The 19118-nt window shown below is 37.5% G+C and overlaps 1 protein-coding gene across 5 annotated transcripts in view; it reads left to right on the top strand.

The window, feature by feature from the left end:
• The window catches only part of FRY (FRY microtubule binding protein), a 196528-nt gene that overhangs the window by 131835 nt on the left and 45575 nt on the right, over positions 1 to 19118 (top strand). For all 5 annotated transcript variants that reach the window (XM_054517889.1, XM_054517894.1, XM_036386661.1 and 2 more), the window contains exons 32-40: positions 1501 to 1757; positions 2133 to 2279; positions 5634 to 5802; positions 6563 to 6653; positions 8934 to 9016; positions 12207 to 12357; positions 12917 to 13020; positions 16229 to 16414; positions 18365 to 18563. In XM_054517889.1, the coding sequence (XP_054373864.1) occupies positions 1501 to 1757; positions 2133 to 2279; positions 5634 to 5802; positions 6563 to 6653; positions 8934 to 9016; positions 12207 to 12357; positions 12917 to 13020; positions 16229 to 16414; positions 18365 to 18563 (1387 nt within the window). The remainder of the gene's footprint in view (positions 1 to 1500; positions 1758 to 2132; positions 2280 to 5633; positions 5803 to 6562; positions 6654 to 8933; positions 9017 to 12206; positions 12358 to 12916; positions 13021 to 16228; positions 16415 to 18364; positions 18564 to 19118) is intronic.

Genomic DNA, 19118 nt, shown 5'->3' with positions numbered 1-19118 from the left:
ACAAGTGTCCTGAGTGAGTTAAAATGACATTGGCAAACTCTACTATGATGGGTTCTCATGTGATTCTTCTTACACATGGATTTACAAAGATCATCATTGTGAGGATGTATTTCTTCATTTTATCTAAACATGACTTTAACTTTGGGCAGATTGATTGCCTATGTTCAGTTCTACCAATGATTCAAATTACTCTGAGTGATCTCTACCTTTTGTTATTTGCCACATCTGCATGTCTCAGCACTTTTTTTTAATTTTACCAGAAATATATTTTTTTTCAAAATTACTGAGAAAAATGTTAAAGAATGAGACCTGCAGGAGCACCAATCATAATTGAGGCCATTCCTGGGAACAATGATGTTTTGAGACATATCTATCTGGTTTAATCAATCTTATGTGTTGCTCTAGTTTTTAAATAGCAGAATGCAAATGTCTGTAATCGTGGGAATTTTTACTGGCTCTTGAAATCCCTTTATGTTGTTTTTACTCAGTCTGTAGGGGCTGGAGGAAGGGTAAAGGAACAATACATCACCCTTACATTTCTCAGTGCCCAAGATACCATGAGTTATAAATAACTGGTGTAGGGAAATTCTGATGGCTCATTTGTCATTAAGCAAATGCTGTTCATTATCTCTGTGTTGTCTACTCATGTTGCTGTAATGACTGTGTCATTTTAAAAAAATCTCAGATATACCAGATATTACAGTCCAAGTGAGACATCCTTTCTTTACATCTAGAATCATAAGGAGGAGAGAACAGTGTGTGTCTTCACAATTTTTAAAAACCAGGGAGTGAGTAAAAAAAGGAAATGTTTGCTGTACTGATTTTACAGAAGAGTTCTGGTACAGAGAGATAATGTGGTTCACTTTGGCAGGAAGCTGTATTTCTTATCCCAGATTTTCCAAATCCCTTTGCCTTACAGTGCCAGGGTTTTTGGTTTTTTTTTTTTTTTGTTTTGTAAACTATATAAAGTGCTGTGTGCAAGCATTCCTGAACTGACAGCCAGCTATGAATTTCATAGACATTCCCACAGGAAGTAGGATCCCAATATATGCAAGATTTTTTTGGTAAACTCAGTATAATAAGTGCCTTAGTATTTAAAGTATAGCTTAGAAACCTGGAGGCCAGTGAGGCATTTGTAATCTGCAGAACAGTTCTGTATATTCTCCAGAAGCTCTTGAAATTCTAGAGTAACCACCAGTAACTGAATGATCCTTTTTCCTCTTTACTGACATCCACCTTACTTAATATGCCCCATGGCACAGTAACAAGGGTTGACTTTCTGTTTCTAAGCCCAGACTGAGTTAGTTATTTTAGACAGAAGATATGACCAATTGCTTGTTATTATGGAAGTAAATTCAAGAACATGTTTTTTATGCTTGTAGTGTGCAAAGTAAAAACCATCAGGTAGTTTAACAAATGTCAGAAATGTGATTTAAACAGTGTATTTAGGGTTTAGATCATATATTAATATGCTGTCCTTTTCAACTCTTACTGTTTTAGAGGTAAGCCAGCGATTTCCAACAACACATCCAAATGGAAGACAGATCATGCTTACCTATCTGCTACCATGGCTTCATAATATTGAACTGGTAGACAACAGACTGCTCCTCCCTGGCTCAAGCCCTACCACTCCAGAAGATGAACTGAAGGACAAGGAGGGGGAAATAGCAGTCACAAGTGGACTAAAAGGCAATGGCTGGGGCTCACCTGAGGCCACCTCCCTGGTTCTTAATAATCTCATGTATATGACAGCCAAGGTAAAAAAACAAATCAAACAAAGAAACTAACCTGTAAAACTTTTGTTTCTTCCCTCCAGTACCAGAAATTTTACACTGGAACAGTCTGTACCAATCAAATAAAACCCGCTTAATTTTAGGAATACTTTCTAAATTTATAGTCCTCAAGAATTTATGTTCTCTTATGATTTAAGTCCTTCTGTGGATCAGAACCTAAATAGTTTTAAATATACTTAATGCTCTGAAATCTGTCAGGTAGCCTTTTAAAATACTGTTTTGTAACTTTTTACAGCATTTCACTGGGGTTTTTTTTGCGTGAGAAAATGTTCTAAAAGAACATGCTTTGGTTTGGAAGTCTGCATATTTCAAGGAATGTATACCTATGATTCTTTGCAGTATGGAGATGAAATTCCTGGACCAGAGATGGAAAATGTCTGGAATGCTTTGGCCAACAATGAAAAATGGAGTAACAACCTTAGGATAACTCTGCAGTTCCTCATTAGTTTGTGTGGTGTTAGCAGTGATACCATCCTTTTACCCTACGTAAGTCTTTGCACTTTATTTTATTTACTGCTGATTACACAGGTTGTAGTGAAAGAAAGGGCTATTACCTGCAGAAAATTAATTTCAGTATCAAAAACAAGAAATGCCAACAACATACTCCCCAACACACTGTACAAAATTAAATAGCAGGGATAAAAGTGCCAGGAAACTGAAATTAAAAAAAAAGAAATGGAGTAGTTCGAATCTTGGCCTGCAGCAGCAGAGCACACCCCATGCAAGTGAGAGGTGGGTTTCTCTCAAGCAAAGAGAAACCTTGCATGTCTGTGAATGGGGACAGTAACAGAGACTGGCCTTAAATTGCCAGAAAATGCTACATCTTTTTCTTTAGCAGACTAGAGCTTTCTGTGGGACATCTCAAGAGACAGAAGATAGTTAACCTTTATAAGCTTACTATATCAGCTTCTGCCTCTGCATGACTGTCATAAATTATCTAACAGTTGCTGCAATGTGCAACTCAAACTGTGCTGGATATTGTTATTATTCAAGTTAAAATAAAATCAGGGCTGTCTGAGAAAAACAGGCTACTTCCATTCCCATGTTCCTTATTGCTCAGTTGCTGAGTGAAACAGAATCTAAATTTAGTGAATTTTCCAGCCAAATTACAATATGGTTTTATTAATAGTTAGCCTCTTTCCATTTATTTCCCTGAAATAAATCTGAAATTTATCTAAAAAGCCTCATAAACACACTTCATTTACAGATGCTGAAATAACAGTTTGCCCAACATGTTTATAGTGACTGCTATGCATACTAGAATAAAGAAAATAAAGAAGCCTGTAAAAATCCTCAAAATGTTGTTGTTGTATCATGGGCATAACATTTGTTTCCTTCATTTGTAGGGTTTACTGTTCTATATTCTCAAATCATTGTATATATATGCCTAGCTAGTCAAAAGTAGAAAAATTTGAAAGCGGAATTGGTGTAAGAAAAAGCTCAGTGTTTATATGAGAGGAAAACAAAGGGGTTGATCTGAAATGAAATCTTTCCCTCAATTGTTACAGAGGCTTTCTATTCAGTGTTGACCATGCTTTCAGCAGGAGGTCAGATGAGGGACTTCCCAGCTTCTTTCCAACCTGCCTCATCCTACAGTCTATGACAGATTTGGGATTAAGGTGGTCTCTATCTATGTTGGCAGAGAACAAGTGGAAATCACCTGCTAGAGATAAGACAGAAATTGAGGGCTGTTTTGCCCTCATTTCTGACAGCTTACAAAAGGGACAGGGGCAGTTTTCTGAGAGGAAGGAGTAGTAGTCCTTTGCTGCCTCCAAATGTAGCCTGACTGGAAAAGCCTGATAACCTGATAACCCTGTCACCTCTTGCCCAGGAGCCCCTCACATACCTTATCCCCCATCCAGATACTTGCCAAGCCAAAGCTTTCAGCACCTCCTTTTTCCATAACTGTTGCCATGCCACAGCTCTGAGCAGCTTTTCCTCAAACCCCCTCCATTCAGTGCACTTCTTTCTTCAAATTATTTTTTTTTTTGCCTCAAAGCCTTGGCTTTCTCAGTCCTGTCCTCCTCCAGGACAGTACAGTCCTCTTACTTCACAAAGAGAGCAGTCTGTTCTGACATCTCCAGCTTCATCTGCTCAGCATCTCCTATTTTGCCTGTGGCACTTTTCTGGTCTCCCACCCAGCTTCTCGTGGCTGGTGGCAGCAGCAGCTGACAAGGCTCCCCTGTGTTTTACCACCCAGTTAGTCTGTGTTCTGTAATGTTGAGTTAAAAGTCTGATTCTGAGATTTTGCAAAATCTGAAAAAGTTTTTAGCTTCTGTAGGAAGCCTGACTGTGCTTATGAGTCACTCCTTGCTGATAGCTTTGTCTGGAGTAGGAAAATACACTGGTCTTATCACATGCATCTGCTCAGTGTTTTGCTAATGCCCTGGAGTTTAGAGATAAGAAATCCTACCTAACTCTGCTAACTACACAAGACTGCTGATACCATAAACATGTGTCTTCCATTATTATGTAGATAACAGATACACATTAGCAAATAAAGATAATTTGGACAGTTTATCAGCAGTGTTCCAGGTCACCTGGGCTTAAAAGAGCACAGAGCTGCAAAATTGCCAGTTTACCCATCTCCTTTAGGAGCCCCCTGTGCCCCGAGGCAGTCACCAGCTGCTTTGTGCCTTCAGCCATCTGTTCTCCCTGTGTCCGGTCCAAGCCAAAAGCATGCCTGACTCACATTTTTAATTTTTTTTTAATCATCTAAATTAATTGCTTTGTCTCTTATGTTTCCTTTAAGCATTTTTTCCCAGTGCCCCAGTACAAATTGCTGAGCTGTCCATTCTTTCACATTATGTAGTGAAAGATTTCTTAGAGTATTTACAGTTCAGAAACCTCTTCAGCAAAAACTCGTGTTGGGAATCTGACCCCTGCAGTGGTGAGAGAAACTGAAAGTGGCACTGTGAGCCCAACCAGAAATGAGCCTCAGGAAGGAGATGGATTTGTCTCTGGAAAGTCCCTGGGAAATTTTTAGCACAGTAGAGTAAAAGACACTTTGCATATGTGCATTTTCTCTAAGGAAAAGAAAATAAAAGGAAAGAGAAGCAGTAAGGAAGTTATTTTAATGTAAGTATTTAAGAGTATAAGAGCAGCAATATTTGGTGAGGCCAACAGGCTGTTCAGTCTAATATATTAGCTCCCCTATATGAACTTGTTTAGGGACATGTTTAAAAACAAGCAGGCAAGCACAGAGAGATATTCCCCATATGGTCTCCCAGCTCCACCAGTTTATGAATCAAGTGGTTTTGAGCTGGAGAGAGTCTCTGCCTTTAATAGTGATCTGGGTTTTTTCCCTCCAGAATACAGCTGAATTTGGTCTCAGTATTTCAAGAGTCCTCATTGCTGCAGTGCAGGTTTGAGATCTCATTAAAAGATTTATAGAAATTTCCAGAGTGTCTATAAATGGTACTCACAGATTTTTTCAAATCAGGATACATGAAGTGTGTATACATAATTGCTCTGCCTTACTTCCATTAGCTATTTCTTTGCTTACAGATATGAGTAGCAACTCAAAGCCTGGCTTACTCTTGGTGGCCACAGCCACAGTTTTGTAGATGTGCATGTTACATAGTTATATACATAAACAATTCATTGTGAATGGTAAGCAAAAACTTTGAAGTAATTAAATCACAGAGTCAGTCTGCTGGGGAAATGATCTTGATGTCAAAGTGAGAAGTTTTATTTCTGTATGAACTGTATGTGGTTGTGGTGTCTGTCCAGGAACAACACTTGCATTTGAGATAATTTCAATACTGCAATGTAACACTCATTGATTCCTTTGGAAATTCACTTTGGTCAGAGTTTAACAACTGTTACTTTCTTCAACAGATAAAGAAGGTTGCAATATATCTGTGTCGCAATAACACTATTCAGACAATGGAAGAACTCCTTTTTGAGCTGCAGCAAACCGACCCAGTGAACCCCATTGTCCAACATTGTGATAATCCTCCATTTTACCGTTTTGCTGCCAGCAACAAAGCCTCAGCTGCAGCTTCTGGTATGACCTGAATGTGTTTTCGTTATGCTCTCCTGCTCTTTTGAATCTTCATCTCTTTGCAAAAAACAATCTCTTACTTTTGCATCCCTTCAGACTTGTGCACATAAAATACAAGTATCAGGGCCTTGTTACATGTCTAAATTACAGTTCTTTTTCATTCCTAACGATGTATATGCTTTGTTAACATATGCTTAATTATCTTAACTATTTTAATAGCATATTACTAATACTTGATGCTGTTCAGAATTCTGCCACTTTTCAGAAAACTCCACTCTCTAGTAGCTGTTTTACTCAGAACAAGAAATCGTCACTGATGCAGTGAGCACAGCAGATGTATCAAGCAGAGTTTCCTGAAAACTGAGAGCCTTAAGGGTGTGGCAGTTCTGTTTTGAAAGGCCTTTTCCAAGCTGCAGTAGTCAAATATACTTAAGAACCAACCCCACATTTTACCTTGTAAATGTTTTGCCTGATCCTTGAAAAATAATAGACTATGTCTTGAGCATGAGCTTAATGTAAGGAGAAGAAGATCATCATTCTGTTCATCTACTTCTCAAAGCATGTGAACTTAACACCATCTAGCCATGGAAGCAGGTCCTGTCTGTAGGAGTAACAGTGTTCATTCTTTCATGTGTGCAAGTACTTGCAGGATGGTCACTTTGACTGTAGCTGCTAAAATCCCCTGTGAGTTATAGGCTTTTATTGCTTTGCAGGCACTGTCTGCTGCATCTAACAGGTGTTCTTATTCACATCTCATTTACAGGAACCACCTCCAGCAGTAACACTGTTGTAGCTGGCCAAGATAGTTTTCCTGATGCAGAGGAGAACAGAGTGGTGAAAGAGAATGATGAAAGGTTTGTAGCTTGGGTTTTTTCCCTCCAAAATGTATGTGTTTTCCTAGGCTGAGGGTGAGATGTTGAAAAAAGTTCTGCATTGTTCTGTGAGGAGTTCTGGTGCTCAGATTGGGCCTAAGTGGCATTATTGCAGTATGCATAATTTATTTTTTTTTTTAGCTATTCTCATGATTCTAGTTCCTGACTCTTGTTAAATGGTAAAGGAAGAACTGTTAAATCTACATTCAGTGAATTGTGCTAAGGAGGTCATGGTTTTGTAGGAATTATCCTACTAAAATCTTTATGAAAAATCAGATTTGATCACACCATTTGATTTCAGGGACAGTGAGTAAAATTTAGTTTGCAGATTTATATCATTGATTTTGAGGACACCTTTGTCTAGGTGAAATGTTTTATAGAAGACAGCTATGGAAAATAACTTGCTTATAAATTATATATTCAGTTTAGACTTCTGCTACTTACGGTACATACTGACAAATGACAAATGAGTAAATGCAAAGCCTAAGGGCCATCAGATCCTAGACCACAGACATATAGATTGTTTCTCTCACAAAAACACTCTTAGTTTTGCAAGAGAACTTTGGACAATTTATAATAGCATTTGTCAGTTAGTGTATTAGTATTTCATTAGTCACTGATAGTCACCAGTATCACTTCAGTAGTCCAACACTCCTTCCCTAAGGAAGGAGATAATTATGTGAGCAAACCTTTCTGTACTTCAAAACTTTTTAATTACTTGCTCTCTCCCATTACAAACTAGAGTAGCATTTTTTCAGGTTAGGTAGATGTGTCTGCTAATTTAAATGTAAGTAGAAAATGGCACTCAATGCTGAGTTTCAAATTGTTAGTAAAACAGATTTGACTCTGTTTTTTTTTTTAACATTTGCACTAGAAATGTACTTAAAAGGATAATAAAACCATTTTTTCCTCTGAATTTTTTATTATTCTTTACATGAGTGTTTATGGCTGCATAGCTTTAAGATAAATTTTTATTCAGTTGATTTACAGCCAAGTTGAGCAAATGTCTCTTATAGTAGTTCAAGTCAGGATTTCTTATCTTATATAAGTTTTAAATGTGACTCCAAAAAGGTTTTTAGAATGCAGATCTCCCAGAGACTTTATGATAAAAATGAAAGGAAAACTACAAAGTTCTGATACTGGTATTCAGGATCCTGCTGAAAGACACCTCAGAAGAAAATGGAAAATAATTTGCCTGAACTCATTGCTGGCATTTATATTACTGAAGCTGGCTGTAAGTTGCATCTGCACTTCAAAACCAGTGTGTCAATCTTAGAATGTCCATTAATATGGACTTCATATGCCAAGACATATGAAATAATGAGGGTCATAGATAGAAAACCACGTATTGGAGGGCTGACAATGCATTTTTGTCAACTGCGCAAGGAATTTATTGCATGCTTATAAGATACATGCTTTGGAAACAATGTAGTATGTTGATGTATAGTGAAATACCCTGCACTAAGGTGTGTGAACATTAGTAAGAAATTGAATTGAATTTTGTCTAGAAAATCTTCAGTCTTGTCTTGTTTGATCCGTGGTTATTTGTAATTAGTTTTCTGCTGGAATGGTGATGTTTTTAGATCATCACTAGTGTGTGAGCTGTCAGTATGGCTCCTCTGATTCCACTTCAGGCCTGATTACCCTGGGAACACAAGGCTGGAGGAAGTCGAAGGAGATCACCAGGAAAAGTCAGCTTAGCATGAATCTAAGATTTGAGGACAGCTGTGAGCAGTTTGCTGTGGCTCTCATGTCCCTTAACTTTTCTGTTAGCTCTGCTCTGGCATTTGCTGGATTCTCCTCTTGAAGGGTGATCTGCTGTGGTTTTCCCTGCTTGGTACCTGTGCAGGCCTGGCTTTGGACTTTCCAGTCAGTCACAGAATCACAAAATATTCTGAGCTGGAAGTGACCCACAAGGATCATGGAGTTCAACTCTGAAGTGAATGGTCCATATGGGGATTGAACCCACAACCTTGGCATTTTTAGCACCATGCTAAAAAAAAAATATCACACATTTGTAGCATGGGAGTTTCCTTTTGCTAAATTTTAAAGGCTCATGACACAGGAGCACACTGTTAGACTTCTCAGAAACTGGCTGCGAAAATGTTTTGTGGAAAGAATCAGCATTACATTCATTTGCTGTCTACTCCTGTGTAAAAGTGAATGCTTAAGGAAATGCCTTTTTTTTTTCCGTAAACATAAAGTGCAGATGTTTCATGTCACTCTGTGTTTTTAATGAAGGTTTTTTTCTTGTATTTGAAGGTTCAGTAATGTCATCAGAGCACATACCCGACTAGAATCGAGGTACAGTAATAGCTCTGGAGGATCTTATGATGATGACAAAAGTAAGTTATATTCAATTTGATGAAATTTCTAGTGTTTTGGTTGGAGAGGAGAACATTCTAATGACCAGCAGAGCCTCTCTGTTTAAGTTCTGTATAAACAGTAATGTAGCATGATCATGCAGGGAGTGTCCTTATTTCCCCTCCATATCTCATTTAATTAATTTACTTCATTTAATCTGGGTTGAGTCAAACCCATCTGAGGGCCAGGGAACTTCACAGAAAGCAGCAGCAGAGAATCCTCCAGAGAGTAACACATTGGGCCTTTCATACATGGCAAGGCAAAAGACTTGTAAGAGCATTAGAACAAGCACTTTGAGTTGTGCCATTTGGCAGCGTATCCCTCCAAATCAAGTGCTGTTATATGAGCATGAAAAGAGGCTCAGGAGTTTCCAAATATGAGGTCTTATCTCCTCATTAGCTTTTATATGCTCTCTGCAACCAGTTTGGGGCTGCACTGTGCAAACATTTGATAGAGGGGATATGGGGCTCCTGAGCATGCTTCTTGTTCTTTAGGTATTTCTGCTAAATGGGCTGTAAATGGACACTGGTGCTCAGCAAAGATTCCAAAGAAAACCAGTTAACTATTGTACAATAGTGCAAAACTGAAAAGCTGGATGGTTTGACTTCATTTCTGGAATGAATTCAATTTGCAGATTTTGGCTAGGCATTAAGCAAACGTTAAAAAGGCAAGATCTTGTTATTGACTTAGATCACTGGCTTATTAAAGCCAGGCCAAATTCTATATCAGCCATCATGTCTTGGGTTGGTATTGTAGACATCGTTTTAGAACAGCATTTTGATATGAAAAGTAAAGATTTTATATCTTTTTTAATCCAAGTAATTTTTTGGTGATACTCTTCTGCAAAATATGCAAAGACTGTAAAACACAATACAATAGGATAATTTAATGTACACCAACAACTATTATTCATAGTTATGAAGCACAGTATTGACAAAATATTGTGTATGTACAAACTCCAGTGTTTAAATACATAAGAAAGTGTGCAACATCTTAAACTCAGTGGGGTTTAGTACACTTGTCTTGAATTTTTTATGGCTTTCTAGTTCTGCAGCTACTTAAAATGCTTCACCAGATGTTAATTGAAGCACTGGTGCTAATCTCATCTGCATGAACAATCTTTCAAGACAGAACAGCGTTTATGTTATCAGAACAGCCTTCACAAATACCTGGTTTTGACAAGAGCTTAGAGTGATAAAAAGTTTAAAAATACTGAAATTTTCTTTGCTCTTTTGGAATGCCTCCTCCAGCCAGTGCCTGAATGTTTTTTCCTGCCTATACCTGCAAGTTTTATACTACTGTGAATATTTATGCAAAGTGTCCTTCTCACAGGGGTTCCTTTAGCAAGTATGTGAATACCTAGAAGGAAAATAAAATGTGTTTTACTTAGCTATTGACATTTATATAGAATTCTAATAAGAGAAAGGAATTTTTATATCTCTTGTCATTCTACAAGAAACATAATGCAACTTCCAACTTACTCCTCAGACAGGCAGCCCAGGCTGCAAAGGATTTTGGTGGTATGGCTTCTTTCCTCTCTCCAATCTACTTTAATATTCATGTATTGCTGAGGATATAAATACAGAACACCACTCTGCAGCACACAAACTTTTTTGTTCAGGCAAGGATTGGATGTTTCCCTTTAAGATGCTTCTTTTCTTTTTTTTCTTGGTCTGCACATAAACCTGTGAAAACAGGAGTGAGGATCTAGGTCTTGGTGTGACCTTCATGAAGCGCTTTTCTGTGAAGCACTTAAATTGGTAAAAATAAGTAGTTCCAGTGCTTTTTCTGTGAAAAGCATTTGACAAACATTATCTGGTTAATTCTGGTTAAGAATATGTGAAAATGCCATACTTTGCTGCATTTTTAAGTAATTTTATTCTTCTTTATCTGTAACTGATCAATCATCCTCCAGAGAATCTAAATAGTAACCTTAAAATATAAAGTGTTTCTTAGAAGAAACAACACTTAAGAATGGGATTTATAAAGTTGGCGTTTTAGAAATAATTGGAGAAGCAGCTACTGAATTGAAAGTCTCCTGAAGATCTGGAAATCTGAAGATTTTTTTCTAAAACTAAGAAGTGATACACATTAGAAAAATCCAGCTCTGATACTTTTGTAGGCATCAAAACAGTTTTGTTTCCCGTGGGAAAGCTGACAAGCATCAGATACATGCTGTTAAAAAAAAAGAAAAGAAAAGGAAAATTATGAGTTTCAAGCTTACCTAAAATACAAAAGCCTAACAAACAAACTAAAACAAAATAAAAAAGGAAAAAAAACCAAAAACACAAAAAGAAGGAACAGAACAAAAAATAACACTCATTAAAAATTCATAAAGGGCAATGTTTGAATGTATGTCAAAAACAGACCAAGAAAGGATACTTTCCATGGCAGTGTATCAGAGACTGCCAGACCTCAGAAATAAAAAGTGAACAGTGAGAAAATTGAGAGGAATGAGAGGGATCAAAATACAGGAGAGATGAACAAAGCTGTGCAGCTGAGACAAGACAGAAACCTGTGGAAATAACTTACTTGACCCACATCATTGCAGATAAACAGGTGGGAGACAAAACCCTAACACTCATTGATAAACAACAGCTGTCACAATAAAGCAAAATTAAATACATCTTTGAGAAAACCAAGATATAATTCATCCCCGTTGAAAGAAAATTACCCTGAAGATGTTTTTAGCATTCCTTATGCCTCCTTGCTAATTCAGGACATTTAACTTCTTCCTTTGTAGCATCACTCAGCAGGGCAGTGGTGAGGACTTGCAAGAATGTGTCACTGGTACTCTGCTCCTTGCAGCAGATGGCTTCTGACAGCAGCTTTGTTGGCTGAACTTTTCCCTCATTTTTGAAGAGAAAGTCTGTTGCTTGGTGCTTTGTGATCTGAATCCAGCACTACTAAGTGACAGCAGGGATTCAGCTGCCGCTCCTACCATTCAGTGCTGTCTGCCTGGAATCTCTTTAATTTCCAGCAGCATGAAAGAGGGATTAAAAATGCATCACTTGTTACTGAACACAGGAATTCGCAAACCTCTTGGCATCTTATCACATTGTTCCAAACAGCTGAACTCATATGTTAGCATAAAATCTCTTATAGTATTTTGCAAAAATAGGTAATCAGACTTGAGTTTTATGCACTTTTTTTGAATGCTTTTTCATGCAGATGATCCTGTTTCTCCATATACAAGCTGGTTATTGAATATTGTTGAAACCAAACAGCCACATCCCCTGCCCATGCCTTACAATGGAGGATGTTGGGCACCCCTCGTGGATTATCTCCCTGAAACCATCACACCCCGGGGACCCCTTCATAGGTGAGCATTTTCTCATTCTGACATTTCAGACAGTGAGATGCTTCCTCTTGGTAGTTGACCAACACTAATCCAACTGTCCCACCATTCAGAACACCTGAAAATCATACAGTCAATTTCTGCTGATTTCCAGTGCAAAAATCCACATGCAGTGAAAGCTCACAATTCTACCAGATTTCTACCAGAAGGCCTGTTTACAATGTAGGACATCACTGATAAGAATAAGGCTGATGAAACAACTGAAACAGAAAAGGAAAATTTCTTTTTCCCAGACCTCTGTGCCTATTATTCATAGCGCTTTGATCTTTTATTGTAACTAGGCCATGCATATTCTGAAGTGCCTATTTTACATAATTTGTATTGACAATAATAGGGTTTTTTTCAGTAATGGGTACTTGTTTGCTTGATACTGTAAATAAAGTGCTTCAGCATTAATTGTATTGAGAAGAAATGCCACAAATCTGAAAATTTATAGATTGTGTATTTCTTCAGAAATAAGCATCCTGTTTGTGCTTTCCTGTTTCCAAGAGGTTTGAAACTGATGTTGTGATTCAACTTCCAGGTGCAATATTGCTGTTATCTTCATGACTGAGATGGTAGTGGATCACAGTGTGAGAGAAGATTGGGCTCTTCACCTCCCTTTATTGCTACATGCTCTCTTTTTAGGTAAGACCAACAGAACAAGAAAGAAAGTATAAATGTACTCCCTCCTTTTACTTTAGTTTTGCTGAAGCTATGGCGCTGTGTTTCTTACATGTTTTATGATTTCCTCTCTCCTCTCTCCCTAAAAGAAAAACCCCAAGGCAGTTGCAGCCTGTAAATTAGTCTCAAAACTTTGAAGTTTTTTAATATTTTGGCCAATTTCAGCCAAATTTGAGAAGTGTGTAGAAATTTGAAGATCAATATAAAAATATCTAATATATCTCTATAAAAATGTGTGGCATGGCCCTTGCAAGAAAAGGAGGTGAAACTCATGCCTTTGTCCAGCTTGGTTAGTGATGACAGTCTACACATACCTTGAACCTGAACTACACACACCTGTGCTGTCTCTTGCCTTTGCAAAAAGTCTGTAAGAGAGCCAGGATAGCTGAACTGCAGAGTAGTGGAGGTAGGACACAGACCACTGGAAAGCAAAGCTTCATTAATTTCTCTGCTGATGGAATACTTTATCATCAGTGTGTTCCCTTATGTACCTGGGCACTGAGGCATTGCTTTTTCCCCACTGCTCTGTCTGTTCCTGACTGTAGCACAGTTCATCTGGAGGCTGTTACCTTCCTTGTGCTGCCATTCAACATTACCAAAAGTGAGTGGCCTAATTTTTTAGCACACAAGGGTATTCAGCATTATAAAGCCATTCCCCAGCTTCCATAGTTGATAAATAATAGTGTTCACAAATAAACACAGGCAGTTGTGAAATAGTTTATTATAGCTGAGATCACAGTTCACTTCTCATTCAGTCACCATAGTTACCATTAAATATTCACAGTCAGTCTGGGAAGATCTGCTGATCGGCAGGCAAAAAGAGATTAAATTGGGATGTTACAGCACAGTGGTAAAATGAAGTATATGTTGAAGAAGATGCTTGTTCTCCTTTACTGCTGCTCTGTTACCAACTGTTCTGCTTAAAAATTTTTGGTGAAATAGGGTTTTGTATATCAGTACATTGATTTCACAAATCAAATAACCATTAACTGATCAATGTCTTTACTATGATTTGTAACAAGTGAGAGAAAACTGGTACTTATACTTAGAAATTGTCACAAGAATAAATGAAGAACTTAAGAAAGAGTAGTACAGAGCAATGTGACCTTTGCAGTTAAGATGGCTTTAAGGAGCCATCAGGGAGCCATGGAAATAAACACATGCAGAAACAGAGTTATGATACTGGTAATCTATTAGAAAAATATCTTTAGTTTTTTGTGCAATAAGGTTTCAACATTGCAGATTTTTAATTAGGAATAAATTGAAATTTAGTAATACCATGTGAGACAATCCCTTGGCTAAAAACTATCAATTCTGAAATGTGAAATTAAAATTAAATGTAACTGGTTTGGTAGTAACTCAAGTGAGATCACAGCTTTCAGGCTTCAAGGTCAGTTTCTCTAGAGCTGTTTTACCTCCTGTGGAAAATTTTTCTATTCTGCAGTAGAGCTCTTGTGATGTTGTAAGGAAGTTATGCCACACATCAGCCAAAGGTATGAATGTAATTAAAAATTAAGTCATGCTGTCCTGTTGGAATGTGAGCAGGCAGATGCATCTGACTGAAAAGCAGAGTAGAAACTAGTATGTTGGCTAGATGGAGAGCTGGTATCCTTTAATTTATTGGAAGAAGTGAGAAAATTAAAGAATTTTGCAATGTCTGTGTGTTTAATAGGTTATTGAATGGTTTGTAGTACTGTTGGTGAAGCAGGCAGGCAGACTGCTGGTTTGAACTTGCCTATCTCTGGTGCATGAAAATCACTGCTGTTTAAAATCTCTTTTGCAACCAGTGTGAAATTAGTTGAACACTGGACTCCTTTCCCATGGAAATGTGTCCCTGTCACAGAAGCTTACCCTCCTTGGAACTCTTACAGGTTAAAGAAGGGACCAGCCCTGGCCAAGCACAAAGACTGAACTGTCCTTCTCACTCCCCAGTTGGCAGATCTGTGCCAATACTTTTATACAACTTGGGGTTTAATAGGATTTCAGCTACCACTGTTGCCAATACAGAATTTATTTTCAATTAAAAAGCCTTTTTATATCCTTTGAAATGTATGCTGAAACCAGGTAGGATGGGTTCATTATCTCCTGGCAGGTGGAAGTAGATGGAGAAATGTGAATAGGAGCAGAAGCCTTAAGAAGCTGAAATAGAGGTGGGCAGGATGGCCACAGTTCTTTTGGAGGAGGCTACTGGGAGATGAATCAGACCCAAGGGTCATGGGACTTGCATAGAATTGCCCTTAGGAGCCAAAGGCACAGTGTTCAGACTGTGGCAGTATGAGCACCTTCATTATTGCAGGCCAAACAAGAATCAGCATGAATATTTGTTTTCCAAGTATATTAGAAAATGCCTGACTTGAAAGATCTGTTGGCTGCTGCCACACAGAGTAATGAAGTAACTGCTTTTCTGAAGAGGGATATATCCTGAGAAGAGAGGAGTTGAAGAAGAAAAAAGTTAACTTTTTCAGCACTGAAACTACTCTTAAACAGAAGAAAGTATGTTTAAATATACTGCAGGGTACTGAAAGAGAATTGAAATGCGATATACTAAAACAGAGTGCAGAAATATCTGTTTCCTTTGTATTTGTAATTTGGACTATTTGTATTTGTAACTGAACTATTCTGGCTGTTTTAAAATCTTACAGATCACAGTAGTGTAAACCAAATCAGACCTTCAGTTTGAGTTCTGCATCCTGAGTTAGGGGTTAATGTCTCATGCTGCTCACTGGTATTTGAAGTTCTTTTTAAAGTGATTTGTCTGTCAGTTCCTGCTGTTCTAATAAATCAGTACCTGCCTCTTAGAGTTTGCACTCATTCTATAGCTGATGTCTGTGCTAGAAAGCCAGATACTGTGGTAAGCAATGTAATTACAACCACCATGAAGAATACCTCATCTTTAAAGGTTTTCCAGACCTGTCAAATTAACTGCAGTGAGACAGTGCATAAAGCTGTATTGCCATTCATTCATTGTAGCTCATGTGTGGGACTTCAGCCTGGAAACTAAATATACACATACATTTAAGTGACAGCACTGGTAACTGTGTCTGGAAATACCACATCTTTTGTTTATTTGCACTGTTATCATGAACTGCCCTGGAATTTTTGCTATTTCTGGAATGTGAACTTGTTTATTATTACTTCATATTCAGAGATTGCTGTAACCTTTTCTTTTTAGGTCTTGACCATTACCGCCCGGAGGTCTTTGAACACAGTAAAAAGTTACTGCTTCACCTTTTGATTGCATTATCTTGCAATAACAACTATCAAGCCATTGCATCTGTGCTTCTTCAGACCAGAGAGATGAATGAGACCAAGACCCTGACAGTACAACCAGCATACTTACCTGAATATCTTTACACAGGTAATGAAGAAAAGAAGGGCACTGTATCATACTGTCAAGTTTTGATAAGTCAAAGTAATAAAGTGGCAAATATGAACAGTTCCCATTAATACTAATTCCACGTGAACTACCCTAGGGATGCATGCAATTTATTATTAGACAACTTTTCATGATATTGAAAAAGTTATCTAATGTAAGGCAGAAATATGTAATGTAGTATTTTAAAATTAATAGGGCTAATAACTTCCTGATTCCCCCCTCAGGGATCCACTTTAAATGAGGACAATCATTCCTCACCCTTAAAAGAAATGCATAAATAATTCCGACACAGGAAGGGCAGCAAGAATGTACAGCTCAGATTTTCCATTATTAAATTAAGTTTCACATGATACACACCCTCCTTTATATCACTGATACATTGCATTTCTGTCCTGAAATCTCTTTCTACATTAGGAGTCTTACTTCAGACCTCTAGTGAGGTCAGTGTTCTATTACTTTTAGCAATTTACCTGTTTTTAAGGAGTTGGTTGGAACCAATTTGTAGAAAGCTGCTAGTTAGATTTACTGCTGTCATATAATATTATTAAAAGCAGGTGTTCTGTTCCATTTTGAAGGAATCACAGAACCAATAAAGAGTTGTGGGAGTAGGATTAGTTGTCAGTAAGAGGGTGAGGAACTTTACATACAGTGAAAAATGAAAAGTAAAGATTCTCATATCAGTGCCATTTCCATGGTTATTTAGGAAGTAATAAGTAATTTGGTTTTATAAAAAATATTACATAGTAACGTATTACTATTTTTTCTGAGACACAACAAAATTATTTTAAAGTAATGAGCAGAAGAGATAGGTATTTTAGATTGATGAACTATTTTGGCCAAAGATATTTCATTCTGAATTACTTCTGTGAAAAGTTACGTCACAATAATTTCCTGTCTGGAGTTGGGTGGGTTTCTTTCCCAGTGCACATCTATGAATTATTAAATACAGAATAAAATTCTTCCATTAAAATTATATTACTGCATTTCTGCCAAAATGAAAAACTGTTTTCATTCTTGTGTCTAAAAAATGTAATTGGTACCCTGATTCTGGCCCTCTGGAGTTCAAGAAGTTATCAAGACTTGGTATTTTGGACTGGTTTTTGAGAAGCTAATAGAAAGAGTGAGAGTGTAGGTGAGTAGCTATAACAAAGAATCCTAACTGAAAATGCTTCAGCTCAGGTTTGTTCCATGTAATGTCAGGCAACTAAATTAAGAGTCTTCTAATTTGCAATGGATTTTGTCCTGCTCCCATTTTTCTCAAAAGGCAGGTTTTTTTTCTGTTGTAGGTACAGCCTAAACATGACTACAAGTTTAACCTTAAGAAAACAGGTCTTGGTTTCTAATCTTAGCTCTGAAACTGTGGCAAGCTTTTGAACTAGCAGTTCTCTTACTCAGGTGTCTCATCCTAATGCTGAAAATATTTTGTATGACGAGTCCAGTGGGTACAGTTACTAAAGCTGTTAAAAGAAGCCACACTTGTGTATTGATTTCCATTACATTTGTAAAATTAGGACAGCATAATTGTTCTAAAAATTCCACCCAGCAGTTTTTTTCCATATCAGACTAGGCCAGAGAAGTGAACTTTGCATGCACTTTCCCAACTTCTAAATTCACTTCTAAGAAGTCCTACTTCTGAATGTAAAGAATATTCCTGGAATATTTGTTTTCCCAGTACTGTTGTCCTTGTGCAGTAAAAACAGAAATCTTGACTTGGATAGTTTTCATTTTATTCTGGCTTCTACACATTTAGAAACAAAGTACCATTTTCACTCCCATCAGTATTTGAGGGTTGTGTTCTGCAGGCTTTCCCGACGTTTCCCATTGGAAGGTTTCTGCTGCTGACTCTGAAAAGAGCTGCTTGGCAGGCACTCCCATCTGCGAAGCTGGCCCAACAGTGCATTCCATCTTTATCTCCTCCCCTTTGGCTGGCAGGTGGCTTTGACTTTCTGCGGGAATACCAGTCCTCTCCAGTGCCAGACTCCGGCTTGAGCTCCAGCTCCACCTCCTCCAGCATCAGCCTGGGAGGCAGCAGTGGAAATCTCCCACAGATTACACAAGAAGTTGAGGACGTGGACACTGCTGCTGAATCAGATGAGAAAGCAAACAAATTAATTGAGTTTCTGACAACCAGGTAATGCAGATAAGCAGAGGATACATTTGTACTCGAAATGGACACTTTCATGAAGCAAATTAAAGGAAAATGACTGAGCTCTAATAGTAATTACAGACCCCATTCCTCTTCTATTGGTACTTACAGTGGTGGGTAGATACTGAAAAGCACTACAGAGTTAGTAGTAAATAAACAGAAAAAAAATCTTACCTGACAGAAATAAAATGTTTAATTGACCGATAGTTTTATGTTCAGAAATGAACTAATAGAAGAAGCTAGTTTCATTATTATAAATTAGATACAAAGTGTAAAGTGCATAGTGAAAGGCCATAGTGAAACTAATATTAACTACCAGCTACAGCCAGCAGATTCTAGGCACAATGTTAAATTGAAAAACAGGGATTTGTTTATGCTAAATATAAAATATAAGCTCTGCTAAATACACAGCACAGCTTATATTTTAAAATACAACATAGGAATATTTATTTGCTTTTATTTAAAATTATGTTTGGTTGCATGTTTCACAGGTCATGGACCTGTAAATATCTAAGGACCTGTAGAGATTATATATTTTAA

The sequence above is a fragment of the Molothrus ater genome, chromosome 2, assembly GCF_012460135.2.
Source record: "Molothrus ater isolate BHLD 08-10-18 breed brown headed cowbird chromosome 2, BPBGC_Mater_1.1, whole genome shotgun sequence".
Lineage (NCBI taxonomy): Eukaryota > Metazoa > Chordata > Aves > Passeriformes > Icteridae > Molothrus > Molothrus ater.
This window is presented reverse-complemented; position numbering and strand designations above follow the sequence as displayed.